This window comes from Triticum dicoccoides, chromosome 5A, assembly GCF_002162155.2.
Source record: "Triticum dicoccoides isolate Atlit2015 ecotype Zavitan chromosome 5A, WEW_v2.0, whole genome shotgun sequence".
In the NCBI taxonomy this organism is placed as follows: Eukaryota; Viridiplantae; Streptophyta; class Magnoliopsida; order Poales; family Poaceae; genus Triticum; species Triticum dicoccoides.
In genome coordinates, this window is record NC_041388.1 from 579,900,379 (window position 1) to 579,919,295 (window position 18,917).

The window sequence follows — 18,917 nt, forward strand, 5'->3', positions numbered from 1 at the left end:
TAAGATGAGGTGTTGGACGGGGTCGTATGATGCCCTGTGGTTTGGTTGCAACAATGTTTCTGATGACATTGGCTAGCAGTCGACCTTAGCTTTGCCATTCAATCCAGGACGGTTTTTCTGGACGAGCAGGGTGACTTCCTGACTGTGAGAGGCCGGTTTGGAAATAGGTCGAGGAGCGGCAACGGCGGTGCGCCACCGGCACATCTTGGACGTGGAGGTCGTGATGCTCCCAAAGGACGGGCTTGCAGTTTCTTATTCTGTTTGGGCTGCCTTGTAATGCCGAGGTTCTTACTAAAAGACATATTTACCTTTGCAAGAAAAAAACCTGCAATTTCAAGTTAAGAATCTCCATGTAGGTAGATTATTATTAGGGCAATGCTACGCGTCCCTCGGGTGATAAACCGATAAGATCAGTCCCCTCGGCAACCGTCAGATGCCGTCCGAAACAGCCGTCCGATCTACCGTCACAGCCAACTGGGCGCCTCGGCAACAACTAGCTTGTTGTACTCATGGCTTTGCAACAAGGACCTTGTTGCAAAGGTCCACTGAGACAGTACCACTGCCCCGTCATGGCCTGAGTGCCTCGGCTATGGAGCGTCGCCGCTCGCCAGAGTCGTCGCGCCTCCTCTGAACCAGCACCCCGAGCAGCTGCCTCTACTCCAGCACGACAACGATGAACTCTCACGCCAGGCACTCGTCTAGCGATTTCTGCAACCAAAGCTATGTTTCTGAAACATGCGTCATGTTGCAATGCTTGCCCTCGTACGCTCTAACGCAGGGCGCTCATTCTGGGCTCTCTACAACCGAGGCTATGTTTATGAAACAATGCCCTTGTTATAAGAGAGAAAATATTTATGGTCAAACCATTTTTCTTTTTTCTGAAACAAGATGTTTGTTGCAGAAACTTTCTGAAACTAGACCTTGTTACCGAAAGAAAAACTACACCACCAAACACTTTTTTTCTTTCTAAAACAAGATCTCTGTTGCAGAAAGCTTCTGAAACAAGACGCTTGTTGCAAAAAAAAAAACTAGCCGCACGTGACTTATTGCCAGTGCGAGTGCCTGATCAAAATCAATCCGACGGCTACACAGGAGACGGATGTTGTGTGTGCATCAGCCGGATGAAGGTTAGCGTTTTCCTTAAAGCATCTCCAGCCGTTGCGCCCCAAAGACGCGTCGAAAACCGCCGCTTGGGGGCGAGCTGGCGCTATTTTAGGCTTGGGTGCCAGTGTGTTCCCAGCCGCCCCCCCAGGTCGCCCCCAGGCGCCGATATCGGCCCAGTATCGGCGCTTTCAGCCCATTTTCGGCGCTGGATTGGCCCAATTTCCGGCGCTCATTCAAATAAGATCATCAATAAAATCATCACAAATAATAAAAACACTCATATTTCATTGCACGTCCGGCTAGGCGTTGCCCTTGAGCCTTCATAGGTGCTCCACTAGATCCTGCTGCAGCTGATGATGCACCTGTGGGTCTCGGATCTCCTGGCGCATGTTGAGGAAGGCCGTCCATGTTGCAGGGAGCTGGTGATCCACTTGGGCAAGAGGACCCTGCCTGTAATATGGTTCAGTGTCAAACATTGGCTCTTTCTGCTCGCTCTCAATGATCATGTTGTGCAAAATGACACAACAAGTCATGATCTCCCACATTTGATCTTTCGACCAAGTCTTAGCGGGGTACCGGATAGCAGCAAATCGAGATTGGAGCACGCCAAATGCTCGCTCGACATCCTTCCTGCAAGCCTCCTGAACCTTCGAAAAGTGGGGGTTCTTGCCTCCTGACACAGGGCTTGAGATAGTCTTCACAAATGTTGACCATCTCGGATAGATGCCATCCGCTAGGTAGTACCCCTTGTTGTATTGGTGCCCATTGATCTCGAAGTTCACCGAAGGAGAATGGCCCTCAACGAGCTTGGCAAAAACAGGAGAGCACTGCAGCACTCTGATGTCATTGTGAGTTCCTGGCATACCAAAGAAAGCGTGCCAAATCCAGAGGTCCTGTGTGGCCACTGCCTCAAATATCACACTGCAAGCTCCTTCGGTACCTTTGTACATCCCCTGCCAAGCAAACGGGCAGTTCTTCCATGCCCAATGCATGCAGTCGATGCTTCCAAGCATACCAGGAAATCCTCTTGCTTCATTCTGTGCCAGGATCCGAGCAGTGTCTTCAGCATTGGGTGATCGCAAGTACCTCGGTCCAAACACTGCCACCACAGCCCTGCAGAAACTTGTAGGTGCACTCAATGATCTAGGACTCGGTCATGCGCCCATAGTCGTCGAGTGAATCACCTGGAGCCCCGTATGCAAGCATTCTCATAGCTGTCGTGCACTTCTGGATTGAGGTGAATCCAAGTGTGCCGGTGCAATCCTTCTTGCACCTGAAGTAGTTGTCGTACTCCCTGAGTTCATTGACTATCCTGAGGAAAAGCTTTCGGCCCATCCGATAACGGCGCCGGAAAACTTTGTCGCCGTGCAGTGGAGCGTCGGCGAAGTAGTCGGAGTAGAGCATGCAATAGCCTTCGAGCCGATGACGGTTCTTTGCTTTCCGTCGCCCCGGCGCCGAGCCGCCTCGCCTCGGCTTTGCATCGCCGGCAAGCAAGCCGGCCAGGGCGGCGAGGACCATGAGGTGTTCTTCGTCCTGGGCAGCGGCGGCGGCTTCCTCCTCGAGCAACGCCGCGAGCACCTCCTCGTCGTCAGAGTCCATCGCGGCCGGGGCAGGCAAAGCACTGAACACGTAGCGGGCGTCGTGCGCAGACTCGTCGGCGGGCGCCGGAGCGGCGAGGGAAACTCGGGGAAAGTGGGGGGAGAGGGCATCGGGGGGATCTTTCTTTGTTTCACGGCGAGGAATGGCGAGATAGCGGCGGCGGCGGTGGAGAGGTGGCTGGCGACGCCGGGATCGGCAAGGTGTCGGGGAAGGAGAGGGGAAAACGGGGCGAATCAGTGTGACTTTTCGTCTGACAGTGGGGACCCGGACGATTTTCCCTTCCGCCGGTGCCCCCAAGCGCCCCCAATGCGCTGGGTTCGGCCTGAGCGCGCCGGGTTAGGAAATGGGTTGATCCGGCGGATTTCGGCGTCTTGGGGGCGTAACTGGGCCGTTTTTTCGGTGCCGATATTAAAAAAAGCGGTCTAGAGGGCGCGGCTGGAGATGCTCTTATTATTACGCAGAAGACGCTAAATAATTCCAAGCATTGGACTCTCTTTCAAAGAGTCAGAAACGAAATCAAGCGGCTGAGATCAAATCCGTCCATCCTCCAGCCATCTCCATCGGCCCATAGGGCCTAGACCCCATCATCAACCTCTCTCGGTGTCTCCTCTCCCTGCCTCCCTAGTCCACCCCGCGCCTCGTTCACTCCGCCGCCGTCTCCCTCCATTCCTCCGCCACCGCCAGCCCACCTGCATTCCACCAATACCCACCCCCGCCCTCTATAAATAAACACGCGCACGCATACACGCCACTATCACCGCCGCCGCCTCCCCAGCCCCCAGATCTCGACCCGACCCTCCCATCTGCAATGGCGGCCGCATCGTCGCTCCACGTCGCCGCCCCGGCCGCCACCCCGCGGGTGGGATCTGCCGGCCCCAAATCCGCGTCAGGTAGTCACCGTCGCCCCGCGCGTGGCTCTTCGCCCGTGGCTCGCCGGATCTTCGCTGATTTTGCGTGTGTTTTTCTCTGCTGTAGCGGCGAGGAGCGTGCGCGTGGCCAGATCGGGCGCGGCGGCGCGTCATGGAGGCAGGCTGGTGGCGTGTGCCGCCGTTGCAGTTGCGTGCTCAGTTCTGCTCTGAGAATCTTTTCCTTCTTCTCTGGTGCACTGGACTGTTCGCTTAATCTTGTTTGTGATTTCGTGTGCAGACCAAGGCTGATGCGCCGGCGAGCGAGGCGGCATCCAAGTCTGAAGGGTAAGACTGTAACAGCACACTTCCTCGCCTGCCTGATATATGCACAACTGTGTTCTGAGTGCTCATGATGAATCAGGATCCATGCAAAACTACCTTGGGGAAAACGGATTCGTGCAAAACCAACGATTCAATTGATTGTTCATCTCTCAGGAGCTAACAGTTCGAGTATTGAACTCAATTTAGCTTAGATTTGATTGGATTCGCTGTCTTAGGCTGTATTTGGCTACACTCCAGTTCAGAGTTCCAAGTTTGTTACGACTTGTAGTTTTTAGTGTTATGTGTCACTATAGTTGTCTGCTAAGTTGCAAACTTCCCTCGGTTGCCGAAGTGGTGGGCTGTTTAAACTTTTAATATGACCCCTGTCAAAAACACATGGGGTTTTGGAAAGCGTGTGGTGAAGCTTCTCTACCTTTGACTAGGATCGTATCAGAAATAATTTTCTTTATAAAATCAGGAGAAAAGGGTATCATAAGGTTCTTAATAATATTTCATAAACAGAGGAAGGACGTAGTCAAAGTTGAAAGTTCGTATACAGTAAGGACCAAAGTTATACCGTTTTAGGACAGAAAGCCAGTTCTGTTTGTGCTTGAGGGCTTGAGTGGATATGGCTTGAAGCCACATGATTCCGCAGTCAGTTAAGTTTCTTTTTACTGATGGAAAAGATCGTAGGACCAACTGCCTAATACAGTAGATGATATGCACCTGTTCTTCTGGTAGACAGCATACTTTAATAACCCTAATAGCAAACCAATAAGTAGTTGGCAAGTGGCTAGGAACACAGATTGCAGTATATCTAGGGAGTAAGCAAGCTGCTTCAGTGAATTGCAAGCTGAGATTTGGGACTACTTAATATTGTTTTGGTTATTTTGACAAAGACAATGCGCGTTGACTTGTTGCTTCTTTGCCTACTTAGTAAAAAAAATTGAAGCTGTATTTACTCTATTTCCATATTTCAGTAAAAACTGACATCATTGTGATTTGTTAAGCGCTTAACCTTTGCTTAGTAGATTTTTTAAATCCTGGGTTTGGCACAATATTTTACTATTTGTTGATAGGCAGAGTATTAAGTCAACACAAACCCGTAGCTTGGGAATATCATGCAAACTCTCGTATGAACTTCAGTTGGTGGGATCTGTCATATGTACATCCACCCAAGTAAACTGGATTTATTTTCCAAAATTCAGTAGAATGCTTACTACCGGAAGGGAATATGATGCCTCTTTGACCTACCTGAGTTACCCCTGTGTAAGATATAGATGGGTTGGGTGGAACCAGCTGACTATTGGCCACATTTACTGGCTTTGGCCTTTCTACTCTCCCCTCTGTAGGAAGCTTTAAACTGGGTTTGGTCTTTAAAATGTAACTGTGCTACTCTCTCCATTCTTCTATTTTATATTACCCAATAAACGAAGATTTTACTGCATTTGATCTTTCATGAATATGACTTCTTGTATGCTCAAGTGCAAGTCCCTGATTATGTAATAACTTCTATGTAGTCATGAGGTCTTGCTGTTCGAGGCTCTTCGCGAGGGTTTGATGGAAGAGATGCAAGCGGATCCAACAGTGTGTGTCTTTGGTGAAGATGTTGGTCACTATGGTGGTTCTTACAAGGTGACCAAGGGTTTGGCTGACATGTTTGGAGACCTTCGGGTTCTTGATACACCGATTGCGGAGAACTCATTCACCGGCATGGGAGTTGGAGCAGGCATGAAGGGGCTGAGGCCTGTTGTTGAAGGCATGAACATGGGCTTCCTTCTCCTTGCTTACAACCAAATCTCAAACAACTGCGGCATGCTTCATTACACCTCTGGTGGCCAGTTCAAGATACCACTTGTGATCAGAGGTCCTGGTGGTGTTGGTCGCCAGCTTGGTGCAGAGCATTCACAGCGTCTTGAGTCATACTTCCAGTCGATCCCTGGTCTCCAGATGGTTGCTTGCTCCACTCCTTACAATGCCAAGGGTTTAATGAAGGCTGCCATAAGGAGCGAGAACCCTGTCGTGCTATTTGAGCACGTCCTTCTGTACAACCTGAAGGAGAAAATTCCGGATGAGGAGTACACTCTATGCCTGGAGGAGGCTGAGATGGTACGGCCTGGTGAGCATGTGACTATCCTCACATACTCGCGTATGAGGTACCACGTGATGCAGGCTGCAAAGACGCTGGTGAACAAAGGGTACGATCCTGAGGTGATTGACATAAGGTCGTTGAAGCCATTCGATCTGCACACAATAGGCAACTCCATCAAGAAGACCCACCGCGTGCTGATTGTGGAGGAGTGCATGCGCACTGGCGGGATCGGCGCCAGTCTGAGATCGGCCATCATCGACAACTTCTGGGACTACCTTGACGCCCCCATCATGTGCCTGTCGTCTCAGGACGTGCCAACACCCTACGCCGCAACTTTGGAGGATGCGACCGTCGTGCAGCCTGCCCAGATTGTTGCCGCCGTCGAGCAAATATGCCAATAGGGCATCATCTGTTTCAGCATCGTTGATTTGTATCTGCCCTGGCTTGGAAGAACCTTTAATTTGTCATTTTTGCCTTGTAGCGAGGTGTTCATTGTGGTATAGGCTTGTATCCATTTTTTATTCCTGCTACATAACTGTACTGTATTATGCTGAATGCTACTAGGGTCTGGACTCGGGTTTATTGGAAGAAATCTTTGATTATCCTGGGCAAGGTATAGCCATTTGTTTGATTATCTTTGTTTTGCCTTCTAAAGAAAGATTGTCTCGGGCCACATGGTTGAGGTCTCAAGAAAGCTTAGATCATGACATCCAGAACATGTCAGCAGCCATGGCCTCACCACCAATTGCAACATTGAAAAGAAGATCACAACACCCCTTCTCCAGGGGACGAGTCGCTTGCTTGATCAGCCAAGCAACTTAAGGTTTAATAAACCATACTTACAGAGATTGTCCAGGAGTCCAGGCTAAGCTACACTAGCTAGATGATCGCATCAGTCTAAGCTACACTAGCTAGATGATCGCGGCTTACATTCTCACAGAACCACACATGACATCACAGCTGGAACAATACCATCAGCAACAGCAGGAGGTGACACAGCCAGCCCAACCTCCCTTCAAACCCATAGCGCCGGCGACCGTCGCTCGCCCTTTCCCTCACCGCCACGCCGCCCGGCTGGTATGCCACGCCGGGGTTCCACCCGGTGGGTATGGCGTTGCCGGCGACGAGCATCTTGCCGGACCTGAAAGTCAGCCGGATGGAGAAGGGCCCCTGGAGGGTGGAGCCGGAAAGCTTCCACACCGCGCCCCAGGACTGCTGCATCGGGATCCACACTCCGGTTGCCCCGGCACCGCTCTGCATGATGTCGACGGCGTAGAGGTCGCTGTCGCCGTCCTCGTACTCGACCAGGATGGCGAGGTAGTTCGGGTTCGAGCCGCTGTCCACTTTGAAGGTCAGGCCTACTCCAGTCCAGTCACAGGTCACGCTGCACAGACACAAATGCTAACACGACGGATTAATGGCGGCCATAGAAGAGCCATTGCAAGAGGCCATGAAGAGTAACCATGACCTATATGTGTTCCATCGACTTGTGCGTACCGGGTGTACTGGATTTGGATGAGGCCAGCGCCGCGGAGCTGGTCAGCTTGGCCAGGTTTCGCCATGGCGCCGAATGCTGTCCCGCTCATGTCGAAGTGCGCTGCCTCATTCTGGCACTGTCCATCGACTAACCCGCTCAGGCATGGGCCGCCACCAGGGCCCTGGTCTGTGATGACGACGGTCACCGGAATACCAGAGCAAGCTTGATTGCCACCGCAGACCACCTGATGAAATCAAGGTTACTGAATGTCAAATGACAGACAAGTTGCAGTCATGCTCATGGCCTCAGCTGCATACGTAGAGCTACAGACGCACCCGGTAGCACGCGCCACAGCCATCGCCAGAGTCGTATATGACAGGGCCGCCAGCGGCAATCATGGATGAGAACGGCGACTGGTCGACAGCATACTGGTACCCGCAAGCGCCACCTACAACAGCACATGTGATTCAGGCATGCAGGCATCAGACGTTAACTTCAAGGTCAAACGCTAGTTTGGGCAGGGCTAGTGCCATTAAATCATATATCTATTACCTTCACTTCCCGCGCCATTGGCGTCACCATACCAAGTAGCGATGCCATCGGACCAGCCGGAGAGCTCATGGTGGATCTGAATGGATGCACAAGGGTGGAAGAGTGAAGCAATAACAACTCTGGTGGCAATGAAGGACAGGAGCTGAAGCTTGGAAGCCATTCGCAGCACTCTGTCACAATTAGCTATCGCTGGTAAGGTTTGAGAAAGTGTTGGCTTGCAAGGAGGGAAGACAAATAGAGGAATAGTGTTAGTCTTGCAATGTGCACATTCAATAGACAATTTGTTTGATAAAGGACAGGCCATAGTACACAGGTTTTCTTTGGAGAGAGGACACACTGAAGCAAGAGTAGCAGGATTTTGCAGTGCAATTTTGTCATTTTCTTGTACTCCCTCCGCTCCGATCCATATCAATTGTCGCTGATTTAGTACAAAGTTGTACTAAATCAGCGACAATGAATATGGATCAGAGGGAGTAACAAAAATGGCATCAATCACTAATTCGCTACCACACAGGGAACTGATGATCAGTTGACAAGTGACTCAGAGAGAGGAGAATAAATTTTGGAGAGATCCTCTCCTTGGGACAGATGCAGACATTCCGACAAAAAATGGATGTGTGCATCGCAATGATGCAGAGGCCGGGGCTTTCACCCTCCTTTTAGAAGAAAAAAAACTGAAAAAATTGGCATGAGGCGAAAATTCTATAATTGTCAAATCAATGTACAAATGCTCCTGAATTTTCTTAGACTAATATTCAAGGATATCTTATGAGTATGATACTGAGATATATGGAAAGGCATCATGAACTCATTTGATCCTGTCTAACAATCCCAAAGATCTTAATATGAATATCTGATACACTTAAAATGAAACGAGAGCAGATTTTAATGTGATAGGTAAAGACTACAAGCGATTGTTATTTAAGCACATCATGCTAGTTACAAGCATTATCACCATACATCTATTATAGTTGGTTAAGAGCTCAGTGTTATCACTGCATCTAGGATAGCCCTTATGTCTTAGACATTGTGAGTGTCATGTTTTTTTCTTAATAATGGAAGTTTTATCACCCCGGCCTCTGCATCCTAAGATGCATATCGCTGTTTATAAGCATTTGACACCTCGAATAATAATAAGGGTGAGTTACAGATTTGAAGAAAAATGCAAAATCTGAATAATGAAAGAATGTTGGGGCTCGTAGAAAACCATTGCCTGATCACCGGTTTCTAGTATGTAAACAGAATTATTCCACAGCTTGTGCTACCATACTCTTTTGGAGAGAAAAATATAAACTACTTTACTTCAAGATTAGTAAACTTTTCTAGAAGAAGAGCACCACAGCAAATCCTGAATCCCACTAATCTGACATACAAAATGATTAAAGATGTCACTACGCACATTTCATTTTGTATTTCAAGATTACTTATCATCATTGCTACATAGGGAGTAGAACATTGTGCAGTGTAAGTAGGTACCTACAGATCACGCAGCCAACACACAAATTAGAAGTCTCAGTATTGGCTGATGACAGTTCTACTTCCTACATATACTCCCATATTTGCTCCTGGACGCATCGCGAGCCAATGAAGGGAAGCGTCTTCGAACACGGGGAGAGTTCGCAAACAAGCGAGCCTCGAGCCCCTAAGCTTGTTCCAATTCAAAGCAATCAGCAGAATCGAGCAATTTCCTACCTCTGGTATTGCTTGCAATCTGCTCATATCTGGGGCAAATGTGTACCAAGGGACAGAAACGCGCAGCCTCCTAAACAAATTCAAACTGAAGTGCACCATACATATATATACACGCACTAGAAAAGCGCCAACACGAATCAATCCTAGGTCGATTTGACCCGCTGCCTGGAAACGATAACCAACCAAATTTGCACGAACCCTGAAGGCCTGAAGAAGCGCCATGCCAACAAGCAGGCGCAGTCACCAGTCGCGTCAGAACGGCACAGTGCGTAAGAAGTATAGCGAGGAGTCTTACCCGTCGAGCCCGGCGACCACCGTGCTCCTCGAGTCCGGCCACCTTCCCCCCGCACGCACGGGGAAGACGAGCAGCAAATGCGGCGGCGCAGATTCGGAAGAGGAGCCAAGCGAAGGCGGGTCGAGGCGTCCGGCCAGTTGCTGCTGTATTTGCAAGGAGAAGGCGGGGTTTGTTGAAATGTGGGCGGCGGCGGCGGTGGAGGAAGGGAGGTGGCGGCGGGGGAAGAGAGATGGTGGGGGAGTGGAGTGTCTCAGGGCATCTCCAGCCGTTGGCCCCCAGGGGGCGTCTAAAAGCGCCGTCTGGGGTGAGCCGGCGTAAAAAATGGCCCTGGGGCGAGTCGGTCCCCAGCCGTCGGCCTCAGGGCCGTCCCCAGGCGCGTATTAAAAAATAAAAAAAAACGTTCGACGAAGTTACGATAAAAACTAATTAAATTTCGGCCAAACATGGCAAATTTCGGCGAAATTCGTCCAAACATTACATTAACCTAATCTGAAAAAAAGAAAGGGGGAAGTCGTCGCCGCCGTCGCCGCCATCGTCGTCGGCGGCCTTCTCCTCCTTGACGCGGGCGCCCCTGCTGGACCCCTGCCCGGCGTCGCCATGGCGAACAGGCGGCGGCGCGTCGTCGTCGTCGCTGCTGTCGCATAAGACGACGACCCCGCCTTCCTCGCGGCCGAGTCGGCGCTCCTCGAAGCGGCGTAGGGCGGCGCGCTGGCGCTCCTTCTCCTTCTCGCGGCGCGCCTTCTCCATCGCAATGGAGTCCTGACGCGCCCATTCGAGGACGGCGTCGCCGTCGTCGGCGAACTCGGCCTTCACCGGCGCCAGCCCCGGCTCCGTCTTCACCGGCGCCAGACCCGGCTCCGTCTTCACCGGCGCCAGCCCCGGCTCCGTCTTTGGCTTGACGAAGCGCGGAGGAGCCGACGAGGGGGCGCGTCGGCCGCCCTCGTTGATGACGATGCCGGCGCTGCGAGTGCGTCGGCCGAGCGGCGTCTCCTCCGCGGGCTCGGCCTTGACGCCGAGCAGCGCCGGAGAGCCGGAGGAGTGTGAAGAAGAACGGGATGATGAGGAGGAAGAAGAGGAGGCGCCGAACCTTCTTGGAGCCCATGGCCCAGCGCGTCGGTGCTGCGCCGGGGCGGCCACCCTCGCCGGGGGGTACGCCAACGACGGGTCGTTGCCGCCCTCGAGGTACGTGAGCACGCCCTCGAGTGTGCGGCCGGGGACGCACCACCAGAGGTAGCGTCCCTCGCTGTTCTGCCGGCTGCCGACCACCGGCGCGCCGTTGGTGGACGCCAAGCGCTGCTGTTGGCGGCGCTCGAAATACGCCGCCCAGGCCGCGTGGTTGTCGGCGGCGTACTGGGGGAGGGAGAGCTCGGCGTCGGTGAGGGACGCGCGCACGATCTCGACCTCCTCGGCGAAGTACCTCGGGTCCGCCGCGGCGTCAGGCAACGGGGGAATGGGCACTCCCCCGGCGCTGAGTCTCCACCCCGTCGGCCCGGCGCGCATGTCCGGCGGCGCCGGGATGTTCGCCTGGAACAGGAGCCACGACTCCTGTTTGCCCAGCGAACGGCGGCCGAAGCCGTTGGCCGCCGCCGTATCTCCGGGGAAGCGCTCTGCCATGGCGAAGGCGGGGCTGGGCGGGCTCGGAAGAGGTAGAGGGAGGGGCTGGCGGCGGCGCTCGGGGAGAGGTAGGGAGAGGAAGGGCTGGACGGCGCGAGGGGCGGGGCTGGTGTGGGCGCAGGTGAGCGGAGGCCACCGGCTTTTATAGCCGGGCCGCGCCCGTGTGTACGCGTGTGAGGGAGTGGAGGCGTCGGCGCGCCGTCCCGTGAACGCGCCGCCCGTGAGGAATCAATGGCAAGGCTGACCGGCGGCAGCCTTGCCATTGATTCCCCGCGGGAACCGAGGCCGTTGGGGGAAGACGAGGCGCCGAGTCGCTGACGCGACTGGCCCGCGTCTTTTTCGCGCCAAAACAGCTCGCCCCGGCGTCCCCGGGCGCCCCCCAGCGCGCCAGGTTCGGCCTGGGTCCGCCGGCGCTGTTTTCGGCCCAAGCAGGCGAAAATCGGGCTCCTGGGACGCGACTGGGCCGTTTTTTCGGCGCCGGCGCGAAAAAATCGCCTGGGGCGCGGCTGAAGATGCCCTCACACCTCACGGTCGAAAGGAGCGAGATGGAGAGAGGGGAAAGTTAGAGAAGCTACAGTACCCTAACTTCCCTTCTTTCTATCCACATGATTAAGGTTAAAATGATTTAAATTAATTTCTAAATTAATAATCTACTGCGTATATTTATAGTAATTACATACAAACAAATTGATGGTGAAATAAAATTATTTTAAAATATTTATATCTACAGTAAATATCAACACTAAACAACCTTCTAGCTATCTACTAACTGTTCTTAACTTTTCTTCTTCATTTTACACTAGGCTATCACTATAGCACGGTGACTTTCCTTTAGAGGATCCGGTTCCGGCGAGTGGGTGACATGCCTGTTTTGGTTGCACGCCCGGCCGGCCGGGGCACTGTCCATCGCGTCTCCCTGGCCCACGACAAGCTGGTAAGCTTTGTCATTTTCAAATAATGACATTTCACAACCTCGAAAACCCCACTATATATGTACTGTATAATCAAACAAATCCTGCACTATGGTCAGTCCAAATTAGAAGGTTTCTTTTAAAAAAAAAAAGAAAAATGGCCGATATGGGAGGAACTGAACGGATGCAGGGGAATTTATTGGGGAAAAAATAAATATGGTGAGGGGAGAGGGTCCGATAAGATATTGGAGAAAGGTTGTTAACAACATCACCAACCGCAGTCAAACTGGACAAAATTTATATAAAACGGACGCCTTTCATAGAAATTGGAGCACACTCATTACATTCTTTTTAAATATTTTTCATTAAAAAAGGCGATTGGACCTAAACTTAGCCCACGGCGATGTCCGTCCTCCACATCCTTGTTCCCTTTCGGCGTTTGCCGGGTCCATCTTGCCGTTTCCATGAGCGGCGGAAATGAGACACGTCAAGTGAAGGTGCGGTCGCTGGCAAGGAAGAGTGGGACATGGGAGACGAACCGATCCACTTGGGACTCGAGGCCCCGCCGCCTCCCATGCACTACTCCTCATCGGAGTCTGTGACCTGTCTGTCGCCGGTGGACGTAAGGTCAATGATGGACGTGGACGAGATAGCACGCTCCTCATGCTACCGGCGCGCTCGAAAGTTTGTTGGCGGCGCGTAGGACGCGTAGCTGCCAGCGTTCTCGTCCATGATCGCCTGCGCCACCTCCTCATCAGACTGCACCGTGCCCGCATCTGATTGCGCCGGGACAACGTTGCAAGCGACGGCCTGAGCGCGCGCGACCTTGTAGAAAGACCGCTGCTCGGCGACGAAGTTGGGGTTAGCCGCGACCATGGCCGCCACGGCTTCCTCGCTCGCGCCATCGCTGTAGAACTGCCTCTCGCCAACTGATGCTGCTCGAGAAGGAAGAGGTTGTACCGCTACTCCTCCCACGCCTGTCGTAAAACTGGCATTGGCACTTGCATCGACTGCTCCTTCGCCATGGCGGATTGAAGTGCGTCTCCGCCTGCTCCATGGTGAAGCCAGCATGGACAGGCACAAGCGTTGTGTGACGCCCGAATATTTAAGCTACAGTGAACCTCTGCTAATGATGCCACATCACCCCGATTACTGTTACTAATCTCACGTTAGTTTGAAACCGGTTCGGATTCAAATTAAAAAAATCAAGCAAACAACAAATGTTTTCAAATATTAAAATTAAAATGTTTGGAATGAGCCAAATAATGCATATGTAATTATGGTGGAGAAACCAACCTCTTTGGAAGTGTATGATTGTCCCAAAGTAAATAAAACAGTAGCAAAACAATTAGTTAAGTGCCTTTTATGATTAATAAAATATTAAACTATTTTATCTAGTTGCCCAAGTTTTTGTGGCATTAGAATATGTAGTAACACTATTTTAGGAACTAATTATATATTTTACTAAAACTAAAGTATGTTGGAAATAATAGAAAATAGTAAAGAAAAAATAAGTAAAAAGAAAAGAACAAAACAAAAATAAAAAAAATAAAAAAAATAAAATAAAAGGACCCCCTGGCCAACTGGGCCAGACGGCTCAGCTGGCCGGCCCACCAACCGGTCCAAACCCTCTCCATATCCCCATCACGGGGAAACCCTAACCCCCCGACCGCACACTCCCCCCACTCCCCACGTCTCCCCTCTCCCCCTCCTGATCCGATCTAGATCGGGGACGAACCCGCTCCTCCCTCTCATGACGCCAGCGCCCTGACCCCGTCGCCGGACTCTCCCATCGCCTCGATGCCCGCGTCGTCCCCCTCCACTGCGCCCCGTTGTCGGTGTCAAAACCGGCTGATCTCAGGTAGGGGGTCTCGAACTGTGCGTCTAAGGTCGATCGTAGCAGGAGACAGGGGACACGATGTTTACCCAGGTTCGGGCCCTCTCTATGGAGGTAATACCCTACTTCCTGCTTGATTGATCTTGATGAATATGAGTATTACAAGAGTTGATCTACCACTAGATCGAGATGGCTAAACCCTAAAGGCCTAGCCTGTATGACTATGGTAATGATTGTCTCCCCTCCGGACTAAGTCCTTCGGTTTATATAGACACCGGGAGGATCTAGGGTTACACAAGGTCGGTTACAAAGAAAGGAATCTACTTATTTGGTCGCCAAGCTTGCCTTCCACGCCAAGGAGAGTCCCATCCGGACACGGGTGCAGTCTTCGGTCTTCGTATCTTCACAGCCCATCAGTTCGGCCCATGGCTAACAGGCCGGACGCCCGAGGACCCCTTAGTCTAGGACTCCCTCAGTAGCCCCCAAATCAGTCTTCAATGACGAAGTATTCGGCGCATAGATTGTCTTCGGCATTGCAAGGCGGGTTCCTCCACCGATGACTTCCAAGTAGTGTGTTCGACCTTTCATTTAATGTTGTACCCCTCGGCTTCTGTACATTAACAACTTTGGTTTCCACGTGTCGAGCGAATGCGAGAGGTCAGGGCATTTTTGCACTTAAAACCCCAGCCACGCGAGGGACAACGTCTATTTAACAAGATTGGATCCCAGATCCATTCAACATCTCGCGGAGAAAATCCTCAAAGGTTGCCAGGAAGGAACACTCCAACATGTCTAGCGTCCCTAGCCCCTCCTCCCGTCCCTGCGGCCCAGAAAGAGGCGAATGGGAGAAGTGCTTCGTATCCCACCGTCAGATGGTGGAGCTGCAAACGCAGGGGTTTCTCCCCCCTGTGGATCTAGTTCCTGTTCGAGCAGGGTTGGCCTCCTTCAACGGCAAAACCCAGGCGGAGGATTTCCCCAATCCATGTGTGGGAACGAGTGTGTTTCGTCCCCTATCTGCTAAGGGGCGTGGGATTTTCAATTCATCCTTTCATCCGAGGGCTTCTGGAATATTATGGCCTCCAGCGACACAACTTTACTCCGGCCTCCAGCCTGCACATTGCGGGTTACGTAGCTTTATGCGAACTATTCCTGGGATGTGAGGCCCATTTTAAACTGTGGAGAAGGTTATTCCGCCTTGTCCCGCGCATGCGCACGCGCGCCCGAGCCCCGCCTCGCTCTGTCGTTGTAGCTGCTGCTCCATCACGCTGCCGATCGCACCCGCGCCATCCACACCTCGGCGCCCTAACGTCGCGCTTCGCCCCGTCCGGCTCGTCCGTTGCCGCCCCTGGCCGTTCTGTTCCCCGCGTCGTCTGTTCGCTGTTGCTCTGACCCCACGGTTGCGTGATGTCGCTGTTGCCTCCGCCTCCTGACGCAGCTGCCGCTGCCATGCTGCCCCCTGGCTCGCCGGTCGCCCTCGCTCCGCCCGCGCCCCGCTCGCTCCTCGAGTTGCGGTCGTGCCACTCGCCGTCCCGCCATTGCCCACGCCGCCTCGCGCTCGCCTTCGTGCCCTTCCCCGCTTGCCTCATGTCACCGCCTACAGCTGCGCGTCGGCCCGCGCCCGCCGCTGCCCTCCCGTCGGCGACCCCCCTCCGGCGACCGCCCGCACCTCGCCGCCGTCCACTGCCCTGCGGCCCCCTCCGCTCGCACTTGGGGCCGCGTCATGGCGCCCCCGCGCGCTGGCCGTCGCTCGGGCTGCGGTTGCGCCGCAGCAACTGTTCGGGCTATGCCCGATAACCATGCCTGATAGGCCCCCAGGGCCTATGACAAAGGGGCCCACCCCACTGGAACATTTATATAATAATCAATCAATTAACTAATCTAATTTAATTAATGTTTCTTAATTAAACCCTAATTAACATGTTAGTCTATGATAGGTGGGTCTCAATGGACCCACATGTCAGGTTTGACTCTAGTCAACCACACTTTTGACTGCTGATGTCACACCTACGTCATGATGATGTCATCACATACTATTCTGGATAATATTGGTTTAAATTTATGAAATAAATTTCAGAAAATGTTTAAAACTTTAGAAAATCCTAGATAATAATCCGTAATTCGGATGGAAAAACTTTGTACATGAAAGTTGCTCAGAATGACGAGACGAATCCAGATAAGTAGCACGTTCATCCGCCACAATCCATAGCATAGAGAACACGCAACTTTCCCCCTTCGGTTCAACTATCCGAAAACGTGAAACACCGGGGATACTTTCTCCGAAGTTTTCCCCCCTTCACCGGTATCACCTCCTACCGCGTTAAGCACACATGGCACCATTACTTTTCATGTCATGCATCAATATGCATCTATTTGCATTATATTCATTGTTTCTTCCCCCTCTTCTCTCTGGTAGACTACGAGACTGACGCCGCTACTGGTGCCCCGATCAACTACATTGTTGACGACCCCTCCTTGCTAGAGCAACCAGGCAAGCCCCCCTTGATCAACCCGATGTCGCCTATACCTTCTCTCTACTGCTTGCATTAGAGTAGTGTAGCATGTTACTGCCTTCGGTTAATCCTATTCTGCTGCATGGCCTATCTTTGCTACTATTGTTGTTACCTTTACCTACAATCCTAAATGCTTAGTATAGGATGCTAGTATTCCATCAGTGGCCCTACATTCTTGTCCGTCTGCCATGCTATACTATCGGGTCGTGATCACTCGGGAGGTGATCACGGGTTTATGCTTATATACATAATATATGATACCTGTGATGACTAAAGCCGGGTCGGCTCGTAGAGTACCCGTGAGTGATTCATAGATTGGGGGCAGAAAGGACATTTGTCCCGACTACCCTCTAGGTGGATCTTTGTGGTGGAGCGACAGGGCAGGATGAGACCACCTAGGTGAGAGGTGGCCCTGGCCCTGGTCGGCATCCGTGGTTACTTCAGAATAACATGCTTAACGAGATCTTGGTATTTGATCCGAGTCTGGTCAATGGCCTATACACACTAACCAACTACGCGGGAATAGTTATGGGCACTCAACGTCGTGGTATCAGCCGAAGCCTTCTTGACGTCAACGACTGAGCGCACGCCGGATTGGACTGGAATGTCTGCTCTTGTATTAGGGAGGCTAGGTCTGCTTCCGGTCGCCCACGCAACGTGCAGGTGTGCAATGGGAGATGGGCCCAGACCCCTGCACTCTTAGGATTGAGACCGGCGTGCTGACCTCTCTATTGTGCCTAGGTGGGGCTGCGATGTGTTGATCTTCCGAGGCCGGGCATGACTCAGGAAAGTGTGTCCGGCCAGAGGGATCGAGCGTGTTGGGTAATGTGGTGCACACCTGCAGGGAAGTTTATCTATTCGAATAGTCGTGTCCCTCGGTAAAAGGACGACCCAGAGTTGTACCTTGACATTATGACAACTAGAACCGGATACTTAATAAAATACACCCTTTCAAGTGCCAGATACAACCAGGTGATCGCTCTCTCACATGGCGACGAGGGGAGGATCGCCGGGTAGGATTATGCTGTGCGATGATACTTGGTTAACTTACCATCTACTCTCTTCTACTGCTTCAAGATGGAGGCTCCTAGAAGCGTAGTCTTTGATGGGACTAGCTATCCTCCTCTTATTCTGGCATTCTGCAGTTTGGTCCACATATACTACCCCTTTCATTGATACCAACGCATATGTAGTGTAGTTCCTTGCTTGCGAGTACTTTGGATGAGTACTCACGATTGCTTTGCTCCCCTTTTCCCCCTTTTCTATACCTGGTTGTCGCAACCAGATGATGGAGCCCAGCAGCCAGACGCCTCCGTCGACGACGACTCCTACTACACCGGAGGTGCCTACTACTATGTGCAGGCCGCCGCCGACGACCAGGAGTAGTTTAGGAGGATCCCAGGCAGGAGGCCTGCTCCTCTTTCGATCTGTATCCCAGTTTGTGCTAGCCATCTTATGGCAACTTGTTTAACTTATGTCTGTACTCAGATATTGTTGCTTCCGCTGACTCGTCTATGATTGAGCTCTTGTATTCGAGCCCTCGAGGTCCCTGGCTTGTAATATGATGCTTGTATGACTTATTTTATTTTTAGAGTTGTGTTGTGATATCTTCCCGTGAGTCCTTGATCTTGATCGTACACATTTGCGTGTATGATTAGTGTACGGTCAAATCGGGGGCGTCACACGCTGGCACTGATTCATCATCGGAGCGTGGGGTCATCGTCATAGACCTCCGGGGAGCTGGCCAGCACGTCGACCTCTATTCGCTTGCCACGAAGGCTCTGTCGGGTGGCCACCTGGTGCTTATGCTTCATCGAGAGGCTCTACCACAACGCGCTCCGGCTCACGGTCATGGCAGATGTGGTGCACGGGAGGAGGATGTGGAGTGGACTTGGTGTGGTGTGGTTTGAGCCAGGAATGACCACCTTTAAATAGCAGATATTAGTGAGGCCAAGCGTCCGTGTGTGTGAATGTGCAAGTGCCGGAGTTGGTTTCAAGGTGCCTGTTTAATGGCGGCAGATGAACTGACGGGCATTGAACGTGTGCGACAGATATCCATCCCGCC

General features: G+C 52.1%; 2 protein-coding genes across 3 annotated transcripts; one reads left to right on the top strand and one right to left on the bottom strand.

The window, feature by feature from the left end:
• Positions 1-3,256: 3,256 nt before the first annotated feature.
• LOC119303018 (pyruvate dehydrogenase E1 component subunit beta-4, chloroplastic) lies at positions 3,257-6,595 on the top strand. Its single transcript, XM_037580096.1, has 4 exons — positions 3,257-3,593; positions 3,679-3,758; positions 3,850-3,896; positions 5,393-6,595. Exons 1-4 carry the CDS (start codon positions 3,512-3,514, stop codon positions 6,363-6,365), a joined length of 1,182 nt encoding a protein of 393 aa, XP_037435993.1. The 5' UTR covers positions 3,257-3,511; the 3' UTR covers positions 6,366-6,595.
• A 323-nt stretch (positions 6,596-6,918) lies between these two features.
• On the bottom strand, positions 6,919-10,248 carry LOC119303019 (expansin-B12-like). 2 transcript variants are annotated; one of them, XM_037580097.1, is made up of 5 exons: positions 9,981-10,248; positions 7,994-8,163; positions 7,777-7,889; positions 7,462-7,685; positions 6,919-7,348 (listed from the first exon to the last, which is right to left on the bottom strand). In XM_037580097.1, exons 2-5 carry the CDS (start codon positions 8,151-8,153, stop codon positions 6,919-6,921), a joined length of 927 nt encoding a protein of 308 aa, XP_037435994.1. In that variant the 5' UTR covers positions 8,154-8,163; positions 9,981-10,248. The 2 variants fall into 2 exon arrangements, with proteins under 2 accessions (XP_037435994.1, XP_037435995.1); XM_037580098.1 differs by having other exon boundaries at positions 7,994-8,207.
• Between the last annotated feature and the right edge of the window lie 8,669 nt (positions 10,249-18,917).